The 22,048-nt window shown below is 39.9% G+C and overlaps 1 protein-coding gene across 1 annotated transcript; it reads right to left on the minus strand.

Annotated features, from left to right (window-relative positions):
• Positions 1 to 384: 384 nt before the first annotated feature.
• Positions 385 to 2,356, minus strand: LOC149228976 (uncharacterized). Its single transcript, XM_089375763.1, has 3 exons — positions 1,983 to 2,356; positions 1,645 to 1,846; positions 385 to 1,550 (listed from the first exon to the last, which is right to left on the minus strand). The coding sequence occupies exons 1-3, from the start codon at positions 2,229 to 2,231 to the stop codon at positions 904 to 906; spliced, it is 1,098 nt and encodes a 365-aa protein (XP_089231889.1). The 5' UTR covers positions 2,232 to 2,356; the 3' UTR covers positions 385 to 903.
• Positions 2,357 to 22,048: the final 19,692 nt, after the last annotated feature.

The raw sequence follows: 22,048 nt of genomic DNA on the forward strand, positions 1-22,048 counted from the left end.
AAGAAGCATGGGAAGAACCCTATGTACATTTTGCAAGTCTGGGGCAGTGGAATCGGAAAAACATTTCATTTTGGAATGTGATGCATTCAAAGACTTAAGAGAAAGTTATGGGAATATGTTAGCATCCGTTTTTTGGCATTGTCTTTTTAGCAGTGGAATCGAAAAATGTTTCATTTTGGAATGTGATGCATTCAAAGACGTCTGGGAAAGTTATAGAAATATGTTAGCATCTGTTTCTTAGCAGTCTTTTTAGTGAGGGGATTGTTGGAAGGTTGGGCCAGCTCATCATCAATTTGAATAAGAAAATGATTGAATTGCAAAAAGAGAAAAACAGTGAACTAATCCACATAGACTTTAGTCTCGTAGACCTTAAAATATCATTTCATTTCATTTTCCGAATAAAATAGTCCTTCATGTATCCATTTCATCTCCATTTCTACACATATTTGGTCTTTGAAAACCTCCATTTCTAAAAGGCCATTACATATTTGGTCTTTGAAAACTTCATATCTATAGAGATTGAAGGGGCCCTTACATATTTGGTCTTTGAAAAACTCCATTCTCCATTTCTATGGAGATTGAAGGGGCCCTTTAGTTTGCAGGCATTGATAACCAAACACAGATCCGATATTGGTTAAGCTAATCCAATGCAAGCTACGGGCTTTACCAACAATGGGAAGAGAAGTGAGAACATCATCATCCTCCCATTCAAGGAAAACCGAAAACCCCATTGTTTGTAAAGAACCACAACCTCCTTATTAACACATTAACCCTATCTCCTTTTTATCTTCAATCCCCTTCTCCTCGAAATGTTCTCCGAGGATCCTCATCAAACTCTAAGGTGCTGCAAAACTTCAAAACTTTGCATACTCTTTTATACAATACAAGAAAATTTCAAGCTATTTACTGTATGAGCTTCAGCGGGGCATAGTCAGCCATGGTGGTTGTAGCTCTGCTGTTTTTGAGAGGGCAGGAGGTTAGACCGGCGTCCACCAGAGCGCAAGAGAGTGTGGATCTAATAAACTTTCCTGCAGATGGCTTACATGATAGGACTGCTGTGGGAGAACCCCAATTTATGTATTCCTCTGCAACTTCAACATTGCCTGGAGCATGAATAGGATTCCAAACATGCGTGGCGCTAATTCCTTTGAACCCCATACCCATCAACTCTGCAACAGAACAGGAGTCAGTGATGGCCATATTGCTCTTGTAGGCATCATGTACATGATCATGCTCACAGTTGCAGGTTGCAGTTCTCTTGTAGGAGCCCAACCACATGGAGTGCATGTATTTGTATTTTCTCCATGGGGCGAGGTGCATCCCAGTCTTCTTCAACGAATTCTTCACACCTTCGCACATTATCTTTACAATGGATTGCAATTTATCACCCCTCCCCACATATATGTTGGGAAGCAACTCAAGGAGGGCGCTGTATTCCCTGGTGGGTCTCGCTATCTCAAACTGTGTTCTGAAATCCAAGTCCACAAATAAACGAACGCTTCTGCCTGATTTTGTGCTCTTCAATATCACATCCAAGTATTCATAGTTACCTGCACAAGAATTCCCATCTCTTTAATCAAGAAGAATTCATGAAAGCATATATTTGAAAATTAAAAAATTTGGCAGCCAAAGAGACCCACTAACCAGAAGGAAAGCTTCTACTATTATCGTTGGGGCGCGATTTGCAGATTGCTGCATCATATCCCACACTTCTAAGATGGCACATCACGGACTTTTTGAGGCATTCTGCTTGTGGTTGTTGCTGCAGTTTCCTGGCTATTTCCAGACACTTAGCTGTTTCGGCCAGCAGGGTCAACTCTGTAGCACAACCGCAAGATATAATGCCCTGGGAAATATTCCAATCTTTTCAGTTCAGAATGTCGAAGAACATACCCAATATAGCAATATATATTAATATTAAAAGCAGGCAATACAAAAGTCAGATTGAAGAGGAAAATTTCAGGGTTTGATGTATAATATACCTGAAGTATCTCAAACTGTCGTTGTTGAACAAAATTTTGGCAATCCTCCGTGATGTTGGTATCCATGGTTTGAGTGAGGGGAGATAGGTCCTCTGCTTCTGCGCTTGCGCCTGATTCCTCCATAAATCGTGCAACCATATCCCCGAGGCACGCTGAGTTGGTCTCGTATTCGTTTTCGGTTCCGCTGCTGCTGTTTCCTCTCTCTGGTTGAATCTCATCAACACTGCGGCGCACAAAAAATGCAGGCATTGCGAATTATAAGCAATTTGGGCAGACAAATATGATGGTAAGAAATGCAAAAGCCAGCGGGGAGTAGAGAGCAGGAGGGCAGAGTGTCATTCCTTTCCGTTGTGGGGTGAATGAATGTGGTGGAGAAACAAACGGGACTTTTTAAAGGTAAAACCTCATAATGGTATCTCTTGTTCCCATGACAAGGAGCAGGGATACCACCATTACATTTTGTATTTTGGAATTACTATAGTATGGATATTATTTATTTAATCTTGGAATCATAATTATGGTATGGATATTATTTAATCTTAGAATCATAATTATAGTCATGGGAACATGATAATAAGGATAAAATTATAAAATCAGGGATACCACCATTCCATTTTGCATTTTTCAATCACGATGCTATGGATATTATAGAATTATGGGAATATAAAGTTTTCACGGGAACATGATAATAAAGAAAAGTTATAAATAAAATTATAAAATCAGTGATACCACCATTCCATTTTGCATTTTTGAATCACGATGGTATAAATATTATAGAATTATGGGAATATACTTTTTTTCAATGGAAATATCATAAAGATAAAGTTATAAAATTTTCATAGAATCATAATAATAGTTTATTAAAATTTAAATAATGAGATAATAGGAGAAGGGAAAAATTAAAATATAATCATTAAATTTACAATCATGATAATGAAATTAAGAATACATAAAAAAATTTATTTAAAACATAATATTAAAGATAAGTTTATATATTTTTTTGTAAGTCTATCAATTCTATTGATCCATCGAAAAAGAATTACATCACAGTTCACCAACCTTCCCCTAATCATGCGACACAAAATTACATTTTTCTTTCTAGAATTAGGCTCGAGGATTATACATTGGGTTGTCTTTTTTGCTTTTCCTCTTTCGAATGTCTATCTAACCTAAGGGATCGTCTCAGACAATCACCTCCATTCCTTGAGATGTTTCCATTGTTGAGTCCTTCGACATATTTGTTGGCTCCTTATCATGATCTAAATGGTCTTATTCATGGGCACATTTTTTCCCACTCTTTGTAGATGCAAAAATTATAGCTGAATTTTTTGTCGTACTAATTGATGGTTGAGCTTCCTCTCGTGAGCTTGAGATGACATATCATCAGTGTAGGTTGGGTTTGCAAGAGTAGTGTTGGCATCAAGAGTCTTTGGATTTTGAGAATTACCAGACCCATGAGCCACAATGGACTTGGAACCATTGGGTCCTTTTGGTCTTGCCATCCACGATTTTTCTTCTTAACTTTAGAATGTGAAGAAGTGTCTTGTGAACATGGGCAAACATTCTATAGAGAATTACCTGACCCGTGAGCCACAATGGACATGGAACCACTGTGTAACGCCCTGGCGACTTGGGCAGAGGCACGCCTTCACTTGGCGGGCGACCCGGGTGGGCGACCCGTGCACGACGGGTGGACGACCCGGGTGGGCGACCCGTGGGCGACCCGTGCACGACGGGCGAGCGACCTGTGCACGACGGGCGGGCGCCCCGGGCACCACGACCCGTGCACGGCGAGCGATGAACAGGTTGGCGAGCTGCGACATCCGGCGGACAAGGGCGAGCTGCGGACGAGCTGCAGCAAGTTAGGACGCAAGTGCAGCGACCCAACTCGGCAAACAGGTTAACAGTTGAGGCTCGGGCGAGCTGAAACGGAAGGGCGACCCGAGGGCGACCCACACCCGATGGGCGGGCGACCCGTGGGCAGCCCGCGCCCGATGGGCGGACAACCGAGCAGACATAACAACGGAGTGTGGACGAAGGTTGGTTCGATGAGGGCGCGGCACGGTTGGACAGCGTAGATGTGTGCGAAGGGAGGGCGACCCGGGCGGGCGCCCCTCCATACGGCGGACGGACAGAACGCGACCACAACCGGGCAATGTGCGACAGGAAACGGCAGTGCGACGACGACGGGCGACATGCGACGAAGGGCGGACAGCGTGCGACGTTCATACGAGCCGGCTGCGACGTTTTGGGAGCACACACATAACACTTGGAAAATAATGCGATGGAGTTGCAGAACTTTATAAGGGCGTAGGGAGGCCTTGCCCTTAGGCAAGGGCCGACCTACTAAAAAGTAAAGTAGGGGCTCCAACGTATGTATTATGGGGGTCGGCCTAAGAGCTGACACCCCTTCATCAAAGAGTTGAGATGGCTATATATTCAAGGCGCAGAAGGCTCATTTGGACAACAAGCACTTCGCTCTCCTCTTGGATTCGATCTGAAATAAAGAGGACGCAGTAGAAGTGCGCATCTCTCATGCGCATAAGAGAATAAGTGCGCAGATTTTACCGGGGATTGGTTTGAGGACGACGGTTCACGGTGAAGGACGGTTTGGTGCAGAAATCGGTTTGGTAGAGTTTTGGAGGCTCGGGTGAGCTCGCTCCTACCAAAGGTGATTAGTATCGAATTGTAAAAGGCTCTCTTGCCTCGTTGTAATTATTCTAAGTGTTGGCCGTGGACTTGCCCGGCACACTTATATGGTTGTATGTATTATTGAAAAGGTTTCATAATATATTATTTGGGCGGACTCGTTCGGGAGTTGCCCCTCCCTATATGATTATGTGCAATTGTTATGTTTATGGTTTAATTGCATGTTGATTATATATGTGAATGAAGATTAATGCATTTTACTTAATTGAGAAGACGAAATTAAGTATGTTTATGTGAAAGGCGTAGTCCACATGTACAAGTATTAACGAAAAGAAAGTACACGGTGGTGCCGCACCCCGCCGGGCACGGTCAAAAAAATTGCCGTAGGCTTGGGGGCGTGACAGGTGGTATCAGAGCAGGGTTGCTCGTGAAGACTTGGACAGGTTCTTACAGATGAATGGTTGAGACTAGGTCGCAGAAGAAGATGGCATCTAATTCTCAAGCCGGGTCTAGCCATACAATGAAGGATGTCATGAAGGATTCTACTCTTGGGTTCATGGAAAAAGTAATTGAACGGATGGAGACTTTAGAGACTTCTTGGAACCAGGATGTGGACTCTCTTACTAAGGAGCGAGAAGCCATCTCAAAGGTCAGGGAAGAACTTGAAGAACTCCGGACACAAAACGATGAGCTCAAAGCACAATGTGAGTACAATGATCTTATGTGTACTCGGTTGGAAGAAAGGGTTGGAGAGGTTGAAAAATCAAGGGATCAAGGTCTTGCTGAGATCGTGAACTTGAAAGGAACTCTTGACAAGGTAAATAAAGCTCTTGATGATGCCAAAGATGAGATTGCGGTATTGAAGAGGGCCGTGAGACACAACTCAGGTGGAGGAGTGCCTCATGTGAAGGTCAAAGAACCAGAATCTTACGATGGTACCAGGAATGCAGCAACACTTGGCAACTTTCTATGGGATATGGAACAGTACTTGGAACGGTTGAGTCTACCCGATGGGGAGACACAAGTCAAGGTAGCTGCTCAATTCCTAACAAAAGATGCTAAGATGTGGTGGCGAAGGAGAGTGGATCAGATTATCAATGGTAATGCTGATGACATCACTTCGTGGAGTGACATGAAAAAGGCTTTGCAGAATCATTTCAGTCCCCAGGATGAAACATGGGAAGCAAGGACAAAGATTAAGTACATCAAACAAACTGGAAGCTTACAAGCATATCAGCGAGAGTTTTCAAGTGCAGCTCTGGAACTTCCCGACATGGCGGAAAGGGACAAGGTGTTCAATTTCATTATTGGGTTGAAACCTTGGGCACGCAATGAGGTGAAGAGGCAGAAGATCAGAACACTTGAGGAGGCTTTTGCTGCAGTTGACAGGTTGGTGGATCACTACGATGAGACTTCTAATGAGAAAAGGAAGTCCGATAAGCCAAAAGAAAAGAAGAAGGATGATGAGTCGAAATCAGATGATGGTCCAAAGGCAAAGAAGCCTTTGAAGTGTTTCTTGTGTGCAGGACCACATGTGGTGAAGAATTGCCCCTCCAAACCAAAGGTGGCTGCTGCTGCACAATCCGATGATGAGCATGATGAGAATGTTGCGGTAGGAATGATGCAGGTACTAGGAGCTTCTGCTACTACGGAGGCACCTTCTAGGAGGGACCCAGAAAGGAACAGGTTGGAGTATGTTCAGATGAAGGCCGGAGGTGCTGATGTACTCACTATGGTGGATAGTGGTGCTTCACACAACTTCATGAGTGAAGATACTGCAAGGAGACTTGGGCTGAAATTTGTACCAGTGAAGGCACAAATGAAGACGGTGAATTCTCCTCCTACAAACATTCTTGGTATAGCTGAAAAGGTGGACACTACTCTTGGTGCATGGACCGGAAAAGTGGACTTCACTATAGTAAGGATTGATGACTATGAGGCCGTATTGGGGATGGAGTTCATGAAGCAATATGAGGCCATGGTCGTACCACATTTGAAGAAACTCTTCATTTATGATGGAAGGGAAGATGTACCCATTGGTGTAACAAAACCTGATCATAAGTTAGGAGGAATGCAGATGGAGGACAAGGTGAAGGTGGACAAGCGGTTGTCTACGATGGAGGCAAAACTTGCAGAACAATCATTGGTCATTAGATCACTCTCAGATAGCATCTTGGACTTATCAAGAAGGCTAGAGCGGGTGGAGGATGATGATGATGATATCGATGAGGTATATGTGAGGCCGAACATCCAGAAGGAAGATCGGGAAGCATATCTACAAAGGATGGAGGTTGAGGATCCGGATAGATGGATTGAGCTGATTAGTGAGAGAGAGCCACCTGGCTCTTCTCCCTCCACATCTTCTTAGATGACATAGAAGATGGGGCTCATTGTTAAGCTGCTCATGGCAGTGAGCCCTCAAACTTGGTTGAGCAGGTATGGTGATCTTAACATGCTGCAGAAAGATGGGGTTTCCATGGACCTGGGCATGGAATCGTGGAGATAAGTGTTGGCACATGGCTAGGATGTGTAACACTTGTTGTTATACATGGGCAGTTGGCACATGGTCGATATTAGTCTTGGTGGAGAGTCACTAAGATGGGATGTTGTCGGGACGACAACGTCTTCAGGTGGAGGAGAGTGTAACGCCCTGGCGACTTGGGCAGAGGCGCGCCTTCACTTGGCGGGCGACCCGGGTGGGCGACCCGTGCACGACGGGCGGGCGACCCGGGTGGGCGAATTGTGGGCGACCCGTGCACGACGGGCGGGCGCCCCGGGCGCCGCGACCCGTGCACGGCAAGCGATGAACAGTTTGGCGAGCTGCGACATCCGGCGGACAAGGGCGAGCTGCGGACGAGCTGCAGCAAGTTAGGACGCGGGTGCAGCTACCCGACTCGGCGAACAGGTTAACAGTTGAGGCTCGGGCGAGCTGAAACGGAAGGGCGACCCGAGGGCGACCCGCGCCCGATGGGCGGGCGACCCGTGGGCGGCCCGCGCCCGATGGGCGGACAACCGAACAGACATAACAGCGGAGTGTGGACGAAGGTTGGTTCGATGAGGGCGCGGCACGGTTGGACATCGGAGATGGGTGCGAAGGGAGGGCGACCCGGGCGGGCGCCCCTCCATACGGCGGACGGACAGAACGCGACCACAACCGGGCAATGTGCAACAGGAAACGGCAGTGCAACGACGGTGGGCGGCGTGCGACAAAGGGCGGACAACGTGCGACGTTCATGCGAGCCGGCTGCGACGTTTTGGGAGCACACACATAACACTTGGAAAATAATGCGATGGAGTTGCAGAACTTTATAAGGGCATAGGGAGGCCTTGCCCTTAGGCAAGGGCCGACCTACTAAAAGTTAAAGTATGGGCTCCAACGTATGTATTGTGGGGGTCGACCTAAGAGCTGACACCCCTTCATCAAAGAATTGGGATGGCTATATATTCATGGCGCAGAAGGCTCATTTGGATAGCAAGCACTTCGCTCTCCTCTTGGATTCGATCTGAAATAAAGAGGACGCAGAGAAGTGCGCATCTCTCATGCGCATAAGAGAATAAGTGCGCAGATTTTACCGGGGATTGGTTTGAGGACGACGGTTCACGGTGAAGGACGGTTTGGTGCAGAATTGGTTTGGTGGAGTTTTGGAGGCTCGGGTGAGCTCGCTCCTACCAAAGGTGATTGGTATCGAATTGTAAAAGGCTTTCTTGCCTCGTTGTAATTATTCTAAGTGTTGGCCGTGGACTTGCCCGGCACACTTATGTGTATGTATTATTGAAAAGGTTTCATAATATATTATTTGGGCGGACTCGTTCGGGAGTTGCCCCTCCCTATATGATTATGTGCAATTGTTATGTTCATGGTTTAATTGCATGTTGATTATATATGTGAATGAAGATTAATGCATTTTACTTAATTGAGAAGACGAAATTAAGTATGTTTATGTGAAGGCGTAGTCCACATGTACAAGTATTAACGAAAAGAAAGTATATGGTGGTGCCGCACCCTGTCGGGCACGGTCAAAAAAATTGCCGTAGGCTTGGGGGCGTGACACACTGGGTCCTTTTGGATCTTGTCATCCATAATTTTTCTTCTTGGCCTCAGAATGCGAAGAAGTGTCTTGTGAGTATGGGTAAACATTCTGTATGTGTTTGGGTTGTTGGCAAGATCGACAACGAAAAGTCATATTTTCATAATATGGAATAAACCATATCTCCCCATTTAATGAGGATTTTATCCGATAAACGTTTATTGAGGTCCACTTCAACACAAATGTGAATGAATGAGTGAATTCCCTTCATAATCCTTTCTGAATCAATCTTGATGAAGCGGCCTAATGAATTTCCCAAATCTTCTAAGCTAGTTGGATGTGTCAAACGGATGGGCATATTGGGAAACCTCACCCATAATGGAGCTGCCAGATTTGACATAGTTAGAAGATTAAAATTCTGAAACCAAGGTTGAAGAGAGAGGCTAGATCGGTCCCAAAACCAAGGTCCTTGATGAATAAAACCTTTTATTGTTCCTCTATCTTCTTAAAAATAACAATAAAAAATCTTTTTGAGTAGAAATATACCACAACATATGAAGAACCCATTGAAACAATAAGGTTCATAATTTGCAGCTATGAAAGTGGATGCAATATTTTTCACCTCAAGAAAGGAGGTTTCAGCTAACTACTCCACCACAAATGTAGAATTGTTAAATTTTCATGGAAACAAGATAATAAAGATAAAATTATAAAATTTTCATAAAACCATGATAATAGTTTATTGAAATTTAAATAATAAGACAACTAGATAAGAGGAAAAATTAAAATGTAATTATTTAAATTTTACAATCATGACAATGAAATTAAAAATAAATAAATTTTCCATTCAAAACATAATATAAAAAAAAAGTTATAAAAATAGATTAATAAAAAATAAAATTTTATAATTTTATTTTGTTTTTAATTAATAATTAAATATATATAACTGTTTTAAATATAATTTTGAATTATAAAATAAATAAATATAAAAATAAAATTATAAAAATAGATTAATAAAAAATAAAATTTTATAATTTTATTTGGTTTTTAATTAATAATTAAATATATATAACTGTTTTAAATATAATTTTGAATTATCAAATAAATAAATAAAAATTCTAACTTATAATATTTCTTTTACATTATACAATAAATAAATAAATTTATTTTCAATTTATAATAAAAATAATGATTAATATTTATTAAATAAAAATAATTGTTTTATTTATTTTTTTAAATAAAAATTATTTAAATAATATCACCCTCTCTTCAATTAAAATAATACTTTGTTAAAAGGAATTTCGATTACTCATTATTCCACATGAGCTGTGGATAATTATAAAATATTATAAAAGTAAAAATATGTTAATTTTAGACATGAAATCGTATCTCTCTTTATCGAACGAAATGATGTTACCAATTATTTTATTACTAAAAGTCTAATTTCTAATCTAAATCTTATCTTTGAGAAATATGTAAATCTTATCTTTTGAGAATATATATGTGATGATGTGAATAGTTATAATTGCGAATCAGATGTGTAGGCTTAATGGCCTAAGGTTAGGGACCACTCTTAGCTTCACTTACGGAGCTCCAAAAAATACAATTTGTTCATACATTTACTCTTAAGCTTCACTTGGAGTGCTCCGAAAAATACAGTTTGTTTATACATTTCATTATTTTAACATTCGGGTGTACGTGGGCCAATCATGAAGAGCAAAACGGCCATGCAAAAGCACCGGCTAATGTCTATGCCTATTTCCCAAGTAGTATCTCTAAATATAAAAAGCAATACATTTATCATAATCACAATAGAGGCGAGTTAATATTTATTTTAATTTTTAATATATATATATAAGATAATATATTATTTATTTATTTATTTTTGTTGCCAGAATGGGTAGTCGGTGGTCTTTCTATTCATGTGATATATATATCTATATTTTTTTTTCTCGAATATAATAATTATATATAACATAATATATTATTTATTTATTTTTGTTGGCAAAATTGGGTGGTCTTTCTACTCATGTGACACAGGGTTGATTCTCGTTTATTGACACTATAACTTCTAGGTACAATCACATAGCCTCAATTCCTGTCATGGTCGATCCCCGTCTATTGATACTATAACCTCCAGGTGCAATCACATAGTCTCAATTCCGACGATCCCTGTCTATTGCTACTATAACCTTTTATAACTTTCAAGTGCAACCACATAACTTCTACACAAAAACCTAAGGTTTGAACTTGTAACCTACTCAACAATATGAACATTTTGACAAGGTGTTAAGTAACCAACATACCACAACCCAAAAACTGAGACAACATATATACCCATGATGAACCACACTTATTAGTTCAAAATGCGTCACCCAAAAAATTCTCTTATATGACTTTTACCAAAAAAAAAAAGCTTTACATAATATATACCAAAAACCTAAACAACATATTATTATACATCACACTATCATTCAATTCAATTTAATTTTATATATATATATATATATATATTCTGAAACCTATTACGAAGTTCATGTATCTCAATTATAGTAATTATATTTTCCATATTTGGTTGGCTTTAAAACCTATCAATTGAAGTCATCTGTCCTTACTTTTGTATACTTAAATTAAGTTAAATGTATTTTTCTTCATTTTGTTGGCTTTACCGGAAACCAAAAAGTGACTTAAGGTTATTATAGTTGAAAAAGGTTCCTTTCCACGTCACCCACCATTATTGAGGATAACTTTAAAAGTAAAATAATCAGTCACATGATTGATCGATGTGAACTTTAAAATTAAAAAGTGTGCCCTCTAGCACCTCAACTTGGGAGGGTGGAGTAGGATATTCGGGGGACAGCTACATCCCTTTGCCTAGATGGTTGGGATAGGGGCTACACACAGGCTTTGGTAAGTGATTAAAATAGAAAAAGAGCAGCTTATCATTTGTCAAGGACAAACAAGTCCTAACCTGTAGTATTTAATTCTTATTTTTTCAAAGTTGCGTTTCTTCATTTCTCCCATCAATCTTTGTTCATCAACCGTATCTTTGCCCCACTCACTTTGTCAGAAATATTTATTGCAGTTCGATGTATATTGTACAATGGTCTTTACTAACAAAATATGTTAACATTTAATTAATTTTATAATTACAATAAATTTAATCTGTTACCTAAACTTTTAGAACCAATATAATATAAATCACATTTAATAAATATAAACATCATCATTCCCAATGTACTTAGTGATAATTATTAAAATGGCACTTTGTATTTTTTATTATAAATATAAATTAATGAATACACTTCCATTGATATCGAATAACAGGGTACTATTTGAACTTATCAACCAAATATAATAAAATAAAATATACATTATGTTAAATGTGTTAATATCTTTTTTTGTTTGTTAGGTTATGTGGATTTGAGATCACTGGTATGTTAAATTTATGATTTGAGTAGCCACAATTCAGGAGCACTTAAGTCATCAAAATCTCTTGGAGATCACATCTAGCTGAGCCACACCAACCTTGAGCATGATTATATTTTTGTCTATAGAGTTTCAAAGCGATGACCTTCACATCACAGAGTATCTTAACATAACACGCATTCACCGTGGGCATCTGTAAATCTCTTCATTATGGATATCAACTAACAAATATTTTTGAAATTATGTTTAATAACATTATACCATTAATTTAGTGGATGTCATTGTGCTCTTTCTCCATATCTTTAAAATTAATATTATTAATATAAGTTAATTAAAAATTTTATGAAATTAAAAATATCTCAATTTTAATATTAAGAGCAAACTTTTGGAGGTAGTTTACTTGAAAAAACATGCAAATTTGTAATATAAAATATTACGAGGTTTTTTATTAGATACATCAATTAACTAATGTCCAAATTATGGTAAGCATAATGTATTAGTGATTATGTATCAAGAGAGTACGAGACCGTCCCAATTGAAGATTTCACATAATAACAACATATTCTAATTGTCACATTTTCTAGTGATATTTTTCTATGGATTTCGTTTGAAATCCATGGAGATTTTTTGAAATGGTAATTATGAGTTTTGTAATATGCACAATTTGAATGTCTCATGTGTTTTTAAGGGCGCTCAATCCATTTATACATTCAAAATAACATTTTAAATGATAAAAATCCACTCTTTTTAAAAAAGTTTCATCCTCAAATTCTAACCAAAAAAGTAAAATATCTTATGATTGAATATTAAGATCAAGAATGACATGTTTTAATGGTTAAAAATATCCTTACCATGTTAAAAGAAGTTTAGGAAATTATTTATGTTAGAAACCAAGACAATACTGAGAGGGGGGGGGGTTGAATCAAATATGTGAGTTTTTTATTTTTTTTTGCTTGAATTAAATAATATTATAAACATTAAGCATAAACACATGAATCCATAAATCAAGATACAATAATATAATGTGGAAACCCAACTAGGAAAACCACCAAAGTTTTTGTATAGATGCAATTTATAAGCTACAACTTGTACTACATCAATATGATAGGCTCCAACCTACTTGAAGGCTTCAACCCTCCATTTGTTGCAATCTTCAACTTGATGATTTTTAGGATCCATCCTAAAGGAAGCTCCCACTCCCCAATTTACCAACTTCGATTGAAAGGAGCATCAACCCCTGGAATACAAGCTCCAACTTGCTTGACCTTCCAGATTCATCTTTCATACTATCTTCAAATTCAACTCATTAGTCCTCTCTTTGATCAAATTAAAATTAAATCACTCACTGCTCATAAAATCACCATAAAACACCTTCACCAATATCTTTCTCTGATCTCTTATTCTCTACTTCAATCTTTAATTCACACCTTACACATCTTGATCTATGTTTCACACACCTGATTCATACTAATGTTGCTTATAAAGAATATTGAGCTAATATTTTTAGAATTAGATCTTTAGTTACTATGTATGCCCTTTGTGCAGAGATGAATTGGAGACATTTGAACTTTGAACTTCTTCACACAACCCTTCATTTTTCATAGAAATTGTAAATTAAATTGCCTTAAAAAACTAAACTATAAATTAAAAGTTAGGATAAAAACTAATTTAAATAAAAATTTAAAATTTAATACACTATTTAAATCAAAATGAATAGCTAATATTGAATGAAACTATGAATGTTGGAGATTGAATGAGAATATCGGTAGATTTGATCAAAGTGGTTATTCTCCATTAACCTATATAAAGAGAACCTCACATATGTGACAAGTTTCATTATTGTTAATTTTGATTCGGTTCCTTATGATTGTGGAAGCATGAAAATAAATTAGGAAAATAATGAAGAAGATGAGTATGACCTATAATTGTGGCTGGTTTTCACTTGGGTGGGAACAAGATGATGGGTGACTGGGGTTAGGGCTTCAAAGCAGGTGCGCAACATAGTTTACAGGGACAACGGAACTACCAGGTTTGAAGGGACCATTACAGATACCTCTGCAGCTACCTTAACTCACCCATTAGCTATTTACGGCTCAGCATTCTGATTAGATTTTCTTACCCTAGACGGTTATCGGTCCTCCATCGACATTCCTACAAGCAGCTGTCAGCTAGGGATTTTGAAAGTTATGGAGGACATAGTTGATTATTCTGTGGATCCTATGGAGAACCAGCCCATTTGGACTCAGCCTAGGACCACTGAGGAAGATTTTTTCTCGTTTGACCATGAACTTACAGCGGAAGTAGAAGCCCTCCCTACTTTCTCAAGGCCGCGCATACCTTCCATCTCTCTGCCTAAAGAAGCCTCGGCTATTCAGGATTACACAGGCCCTCCTCTCTTACCAGGTTCCCTGACTGTTTCTGAGCACTTAGATCTAGTTTTACAAACCCTAGGGCAGGGTTTGGGTTCAATACACTCTGCGGCGGGGCCGGACAAACCCTTGGAGGGATATCTTCCGGAGCAAGAAGTCCAGGCACTGACATTATCAGCTCCCTTGCACGTGGGGACTCCTCTTCTAAGCAATTTCATGGGCATTGGTATCATTTTAGGACATTTTGACAATATTAGGGCAAAAGGCCCTACGGCAACAAGAGGTTCAATCACACATGTGATGGTACAAACTGGCAAAATGACTAAAGGCACAAGCAGCAAACACAAAGGGGCTTCCAAGAGGAAAAGGCGTCTCCTACAGAGAAGCAGTGAAATCTTCCTTAAACTAACCGAGGACACACCGTTTCGTGAAGCAATGGATTCGGCAGAAAAAGTACTAGTGGGACATGTGAGGGGAAGGCACTACAGTGTGGAGAGGCTGCAAAAATGGGCAATGGAAGTCTGGGGTCATCATTTGACAGAACCCCCTAGGGTTCAAACCTTTGTCAAGGGTTGGTTTTCCCTGAGATTTAAATGTCTCGCTCACACAAACTGGGTCCTCTCCACTATTTGGCACATTGACCAGGCACCAGTCCTCCTTCGAAGGTGGATGCCGATGTTTGATCCTGAACAGGAGAGAGTGGAGGCTGGACCTATCTAGGTGCATCTTCCGAGCCTTCCCTGTCACTTCTAGATAGAGCAGATTTTCAGGCAGATTGGGGATGCTATGGGTTCTTACCTTACCTATGATGACTCTTTTTTAACGACTGGAAGAATGGCTTATGCCAGGATTTTAGTGCACCTTGACCTCTCGGAAGGGCTACCCGAGTACATTAACATTCAGTGGAGGAATGCTACGTAGGGGCAGATGCTGGACTATGAAGGGATACCCTTCAGATGTAGGCACTGCCACAAGGTGGGGCACTTATTCAAAGACTGTCCACTGAATAGGTGGAACATCAGGAAGGATGCGAGACAGTCTACTCAGGAATCACAGGAGTAGGAGGCTCAGTCACATGGAGATCCTACAAGAGAGGAACAGCCTTAGGCTTCTAAAGACATGCTTAGGAATGCCACTCCACGTTCTGGAGGAACAGCTGATTTATCGAGTCCTGATTTGAGGTCTTCGGAACCGACTTAGAGCAACCCGAGGAAGCGTGGTAGGCCACCTCATCGTCCTTCACCACCAGTTCCAGCTCCAACCACGGCAGCCTCGGGTGACTCCAATACTTCGGGTATGAACTCCATTCACTTGACCCCCTCTCAATGCATTTCTGATATTATTATTAATACAATATCTGGGATGTCATTAGGACCGGGAACTGTAAATTCGATGGCAGCCCCTGTTCAGATTTCATGTGTCATTGCTCCCCCTCACACTTCTTCCCCCCCACACCCCCCTCCCTTTTTTGTACCCCTCCTCCGGCGCTCTCAGCCTTCTTGACTGCTCCCTCTAAACCTAGATACAATACGCGTTCTCAAATGAAGAATTCGGTATAGGATCATGTCGGACTTGACATATTCCATCCCCCTCCCCCTCTTAAGGCTTCCCACAGCCGTCCCTCTGGTGTTAAATATGCACAAGCACAAGTGGATGACGATATTGCTTTGGGCAAACAATCCACTATTCCTGGGGTTCTTAGAGCCAGAATAGCCCCATCTGAACCCCCTCCATGAAGATTTTATCCTTCAACTACAGAGGGCTAGTTAGGCCCGATAAAAAACTAGCTCTTCATCGATTAATCTCTGCCGACTCACTGGATATTATTTTCCTACAAGAGACTTTAGGCTCCACTGATGATATTACTCGCACTCTTGAGCATTCTCTTCCGGGATGGAAATTTTCGGGATTGGATGCCCAAGGCCGATCTGGAGGGCTCGCTTTGGGCATCAATTCTCGATCTATCAAGTCTATAAACAACTGGGGAGGGGTTGGATTTTTAGGGGCCGATGTACACATAGCCAAGCTGGGTATGCTTTTCAGGATAATCAATATATATGGGCCTTGCCAGAATCGGCCTGAGTTCTGGGACCATCTTCTGAGATTGGATTTATTTTCGGTCAATAATTTGATTGTTGGAGGGGACCTTAATTTTTCCATAGGTCATTCAGAATCCTAGGGATAGCGTGCTCAGAGGGACTCCCTCTCGGAATACTTCTCATCCATTCTGGATTATCATCACCTGATTGATATTCCCACTGCAAAGATACAAGCCACATGGAGGAATAATCGAGTTGGTGAAAATGGCCTAGCTAGGAGACTGGATAGATTTTTAGTCAGAGAACAGGTTATGGATTTAGGATTCAACATCAGGTAATGGGTTGGCATGGGTGGGCTCTCAGACCATCTGCCTATATATATGGAAATGGAAAGTGGTAGAGCTAGGCCGAAGGGTCCGTTTAAGTTCATCTCAACCTGGCTCAAGGAAGCTTTGTTTATCAGCATGGTGACTGATTTCTGGAAAGAAAACCCTCTAGGGGAGAGGGGAAATGTAACAATAGGATTTATCCATAACCTCACAGAGCTGAAGAAGATGTCCAAAATCTGGGCTCACCAAAAAAAATTACAAGATGATCAAACCCTGAGACAGATTGAACTCAAGTTGGCTGATTTTGAAAATGAGCTGGGTGGTCTATATAGCTCAGAGGAGCATAAGAGTAAAATCACATCCCTCTACTCAACCCGTGGTAAAATTCTCAAAGAAAGGGAAGACAAATGGAGATTGAGAAGTAGGGCTATCTGGATTCAGGAGGGGGATGATAATACAAAGTTTTATCAAAAGTTTGCCAATGGGAGGAAAGAAATAAACACCATCTGGCATATGCAGGATGAACAGGGAAGGACAACAAACACTTTCCCTCAGCTCGCTTCTCTGGCCAACTTTCACTTTAAAAAATCCTACAGTGACCCCAGGGAAGCTAACTTGGCAAAAATTATCAGAGTGGCTCAACTTTTCCCCAGATTTGTGGAGCAAGAAGATGAAGACGAATTGATGTAAGAAGTAACATTAGAGGAGCTGGAGGCCACTTTGAAATGGTTTAACAAGGAAAAAAGCCCAGGACCTGATGGTTGGTCCATCGAATTCTATTTGGATTTTTTTGATTTGATTGGATCGGATCTACTTCGAGTAGTTGAGGAGTCTAGAGCTTCGGGTCATTTGGAAGCTGCCATAACCTCCACATTTATTGCTCTCATTCCGAAGTCAGATAATCTGACCACTTTTGATGAATTCCATCCCATTTCACTTTGTAACTGCTTGTATAAGATTATCGCCAAAGTTATAGCGAACAAATTGAAGCCAATATTATCCAAGCACATCTTGCCAGAACAATTTGCTTTCCTTCAGGACAGGCAAATCCATGAGGCGATTGGGACAACACAGGAAGTATTACACTCGCTCCATAGCAAAAAAAGCAAAGGTATGATCATGAAGGTAGATTTATCTAAAGCATTTGATAGAGTGAATTGGTTATACTTACGAATGCTTTTAACTCATATTGGATTCCCTTTCAATTTTATAAAATGGATTATGGGATGCATCACCAACATCCCATTTAGTGTCCTGGTCAATGGGAGTGCATCTCCATTCTTTATTTCGGCTCGAGGACTGCGGCAGGGGTGTCCCCTCTCACCACTCTTGTTTCTTCTAATCATGGAAGGGCTCAGCCAGATAATAAAAGAAGAACACAGGAGAGGAAGATTAAAGGGTATAAAGATAACTGAAGATTGCACGCTCACCCACCTACTGTTTGTGGATGACGTGCTGATATTTCTCAATGGAAGCATTGGAGATCTGACTATCATCAGAGATATATTTTCTTTATTTCAGATAGCCACGGGGATGATAATTAATGATGGAAAATCTACTTTGACGGCCACTGCCTGCTCACAGCATGAAATTCATTATGCTCTCCACTGATTCCACTTTGCACAAATTGGTCTGGAGGAGGGACTAAAATATCTGGGTTATAAGTTAAAGCCCATTGGATACTAGATAGCGGATTGGACTTGGCTCATTGCCAAGTTGGAAAAGAGACTCAGCATATGGTACCTCAGATTTTTATCTCGGGCTGGCCAACTCACACTCATCAAGAGTGTCCTGGAAGCAACCCCATTCTATTGGATGTCCCTAGCCTAGATTCCTAGAGGCATTTTGACAAGGATTCAAACACTCTGCTGCAGATTCTTATGGAGGAGTAGTCAATCGGGAAGAATCTTTGCATGGGCCAAATGGGATGCCCTCACCCTTCCATAAAAATGGGGAGGCTGGGGACTCAAAAAGCTTGATGATTTTTCCTCAGCCCTGGCAGCGAAGCTAGGATGGAAGTTGGTCACTTCAGAGAGTTTGTGGACGAGAGTGGCTTACTCAAAATACATTGCCCCTTTACAAATTTTGGATTGGATCAGGAGACTGGTTAGACTCAATGCTGGTATATCGATCATTTGGAAGGTTGTCCTGAAAGCGTTGGATCCCATCTGAACAGGCATTACTTGGAGAATCCATTCGGGGAGAAAGGTGCGTATTGGAATTGACCCGTGGATTAGATGCGAGAACATGCATAGATTAGCTCCAGATCTTCTATTGCACCTAGGAGAGCAAAATGTTACATACCTTGCTCATATAGCAGATAAGACAAACTCCTCTCTCCTCCGTCAAGCTTGGAAATTAGGCCTATAGCTCAACATTCCTCCACTTTGGCAGTAGCTATGGAAGGACTATATACACGCTCTCTCGGAGGCTCATATTCACATCATAGATGGAGATGATGAGATCATCTGGGCTTTGGCAAAATCAGGGAGATATACTCCAAAGGAAGGATACTTAGTTCTGGCGGAGCCGCGGAAGCCCCAGATCCTTCATACCTGGTGGAAACACCTCTGCAAGCTAAAGGCACCTCCCAGATCCAGATTATTAATGTGGTGCATTCTGAGAAATAAAATCCCCACAGGGGATAACCTCATGAAGCATTCCTACCATGGTCCTCACTGGTGTTATCTTTGCAACATTAATGGTGAATCTACTTCTCACCTATTCTTGAATTTCCATGAAGCCCGTAAGTTATGGACCCTTGTGATAGTAGTTGTCCCCACATCTTGTAACTGGCAGGCAGACTCTCTGATAGAAGCCTAGAACCTATGGTACTCCTCAGTCATACCCCACAAATTGAGGAACCTCCCCTTGTTATTCTGCTGGGCTGTCTGGATAGCCCGCAATCTTTATATCTTTCAAAATACCCCCCCAGGTGGTCTATAATAGCCGCTAAGATCAAAGTAGATTATGATCTCATCCCTGATGACTGGCCTCCCCCTCGCACAAGGAACATCACACAGGAACTGTTTGACCCCCACATGCCCTCGGAATATTTTTATGGGGCTGCACAAGAAGATGGTTATGGAGGGGGTGCTATTCTTCACTTAACAGATAGACACTCTTTCAGCCTGTTCATGGGATTGAGGAGGGGAACTAATAACTTTGCGGAACTTTCAGCACCCTTACACATTATTCATTTTTCTTTGGAGAAGAATTGCCATGCTTTACAATTGTTTGGGGACTCTAAAATTGTTTGCGACTTGTTGAATAAAAGTTCTTATTGCTGGTCATTCTCATTGAGACACATTCTAGATGAAGCATTAAGATTGATATCCAATTTTGACTATTTTACATGTAATCACATCTACAGGGAGCGGAACACAAATGCTGACCGTCTTTCCAAAGAAGGTGCGATCTGGGAGGTGAGCATCTGGTTGATCCGTGAACAGAATGAAGGAGTTCATTACCAATACTATCACAGGCCATTTATGGACATTATGGACTAGATTCTGGATTCAGATTGCATATTTTTGTACATATTTATTTTTGCTAATACTGATCTCACTTGCGGCCATTTATATGAATGGCACAGTACTTAGTTTTGAATATTATCTCCTTGCGTGGATTAAGATAATATATTTCTATTTTGAACTGTTGTATTTTTCATGGATACTTTTCACAGTCTTTGTTGGGTTATTACCTCCCTGCGTGGATACAGGTATCTAGCTTTGATGCTTCTTCGGAAGATGATATCTATTGATAAAAATATCGGAATATGCATATGCATCTACAAAATGTAATTTATGTTTCATAATGAAATTACGAATTTTTCCATGGAAAAGAGTATGACCTATAATACAACATCACAATTTTTTTTAAAGAATTTATACTTAACGACTTTTAAAATTTTCATGAATAAAATATTTATATATATATATAAAATTTAGGATAGATTAGTATTTTACTATTATTTTATAAAATTTGGATAAATAATTTTTAGAAAAAAATGGAAATTAATAAATAGTTTTTTGGAAAAAATAGAAAATTAGTTAAATGATGACACATAACCTATAAAATTTATCCTTGATTACATTAAAAAATTTATATTGTTATGTGAGTATTTGTTTCAATGCCTATGTAAAAAAGTTTTAGATAAGTAAGAGTGATTAACTACTCACTTGTTCAATGCTTTATTGTTTACATAAAAGTGTTATTTAGTTAGCATATCAATATTTAATTGTTGAAAACAATTCAATGCATGGCTATCAATGGGTGATTATCCATATTCTTAGTATGACACATGTTACCATTAACATTCATGTATTGGTGCATAAAATTAGTTAGGCTGCCATAATGGTTTTGTCATTTATTAACATTAAGTATACACATGAGATATTGGGTGTGCATGCATGATATTGAGTGTGCACACAAGCTACCAAGTATGAGTGTGAGTTATTGAGTGCATGTGACATGTATAGAACTTGGTATGCATGGTGTTCTCTACATCATTGCTTTCAAGGTTTAAGGGTATTTCTACAAATCCAACGTTGCCCCTTAACCTCACCCATTAAAGATGATGGGAGGTTGTTAGGGGAACTAACCCTAAAAGCCTAAAAAAGGTGCTAATCACTTAGCCTCATAAAATAAATTAAAGACTAATTGTGTCCTAATTGGTATCAAGTTCACTATTGTTTTTTTGCAATCCATTTTATCTTATTTGATTTCTTATTTCACCTCACCATAATATGATGACATTATTCTTTAAGTGAATTTATTATGTATATACAAGATATGGATTGGATTGAGAATGAACTGAAATGATCTAAATTGGATCATTTTATTATTATTTTTATTTATGTCAATGTTTTCAGAGTGGAAAAAATTAGAGGAATTAGCTGACAAGGTCATTTTAGTGATAGGTCCTAGTTTGGAAATTTGGGGTTTGAAATCTTCTGAACTCTTTTTTAGGCATCAAACAATAGCTTTTGGGGTTGAAACTTTCTTAGCTTTTCCCTACACCCTTTGATTCTATTATACACTCACAGACCTTTTCATTGACATAAGAATTGCATCAATTAGAACTCATACGAAAATGCCAATCCTCTCAAAATTTAACCTACTATGTTGACCATCATGGTATGAGAGGATACCACATCAACCCCCATTATTCACATATATGGGCCTAGCCTTGTGTGGAATTTCAAGAAGATTCTAGAAGAT

This window comes from Pinus tabuliformis, chromosome J (assembly GCF_031772625.1).
Source record: "Pinus tabuliformis cultivar Carrire ecotype Pingquan chromosome J, CPIR1, whole genome shotgun sequence".
Classification (NCBI taxonomy): Eukaryota; Viridiplantae; Streptophyta; class Pinopsida; order Pinales; family Pinaceae; genus Pinus; species Pinus tabuliformis.

What these genes read in the sequence shown, in the direction of transcription:
- LOC149228976 (XM_089375763.1), bottom strand. Translation starts at nt 2,231, where the DNA reads ATGCCTGCATTTTTTGTGCGCCGCAGTGTTGATGAGATTCAACCAGAG. An exon ending in GACAGTTTGAGATACTTCAG is followed by an intron (nt 1,847 to 1,982) that starts GTATATTATACA and finishes AATATTTCCCAG; the next exon opens with GGCATTATATCTTGCGGTTG. An exon ending in TAGTAGAAGCTTTCCTTCTG is followed by an intron (nt 1,551 to 1,644) that starts GTTAGTGGGTCT and finishes ATTCTTGTGCAG; the next exon opens with GTAACTATGAATACTTGGAT.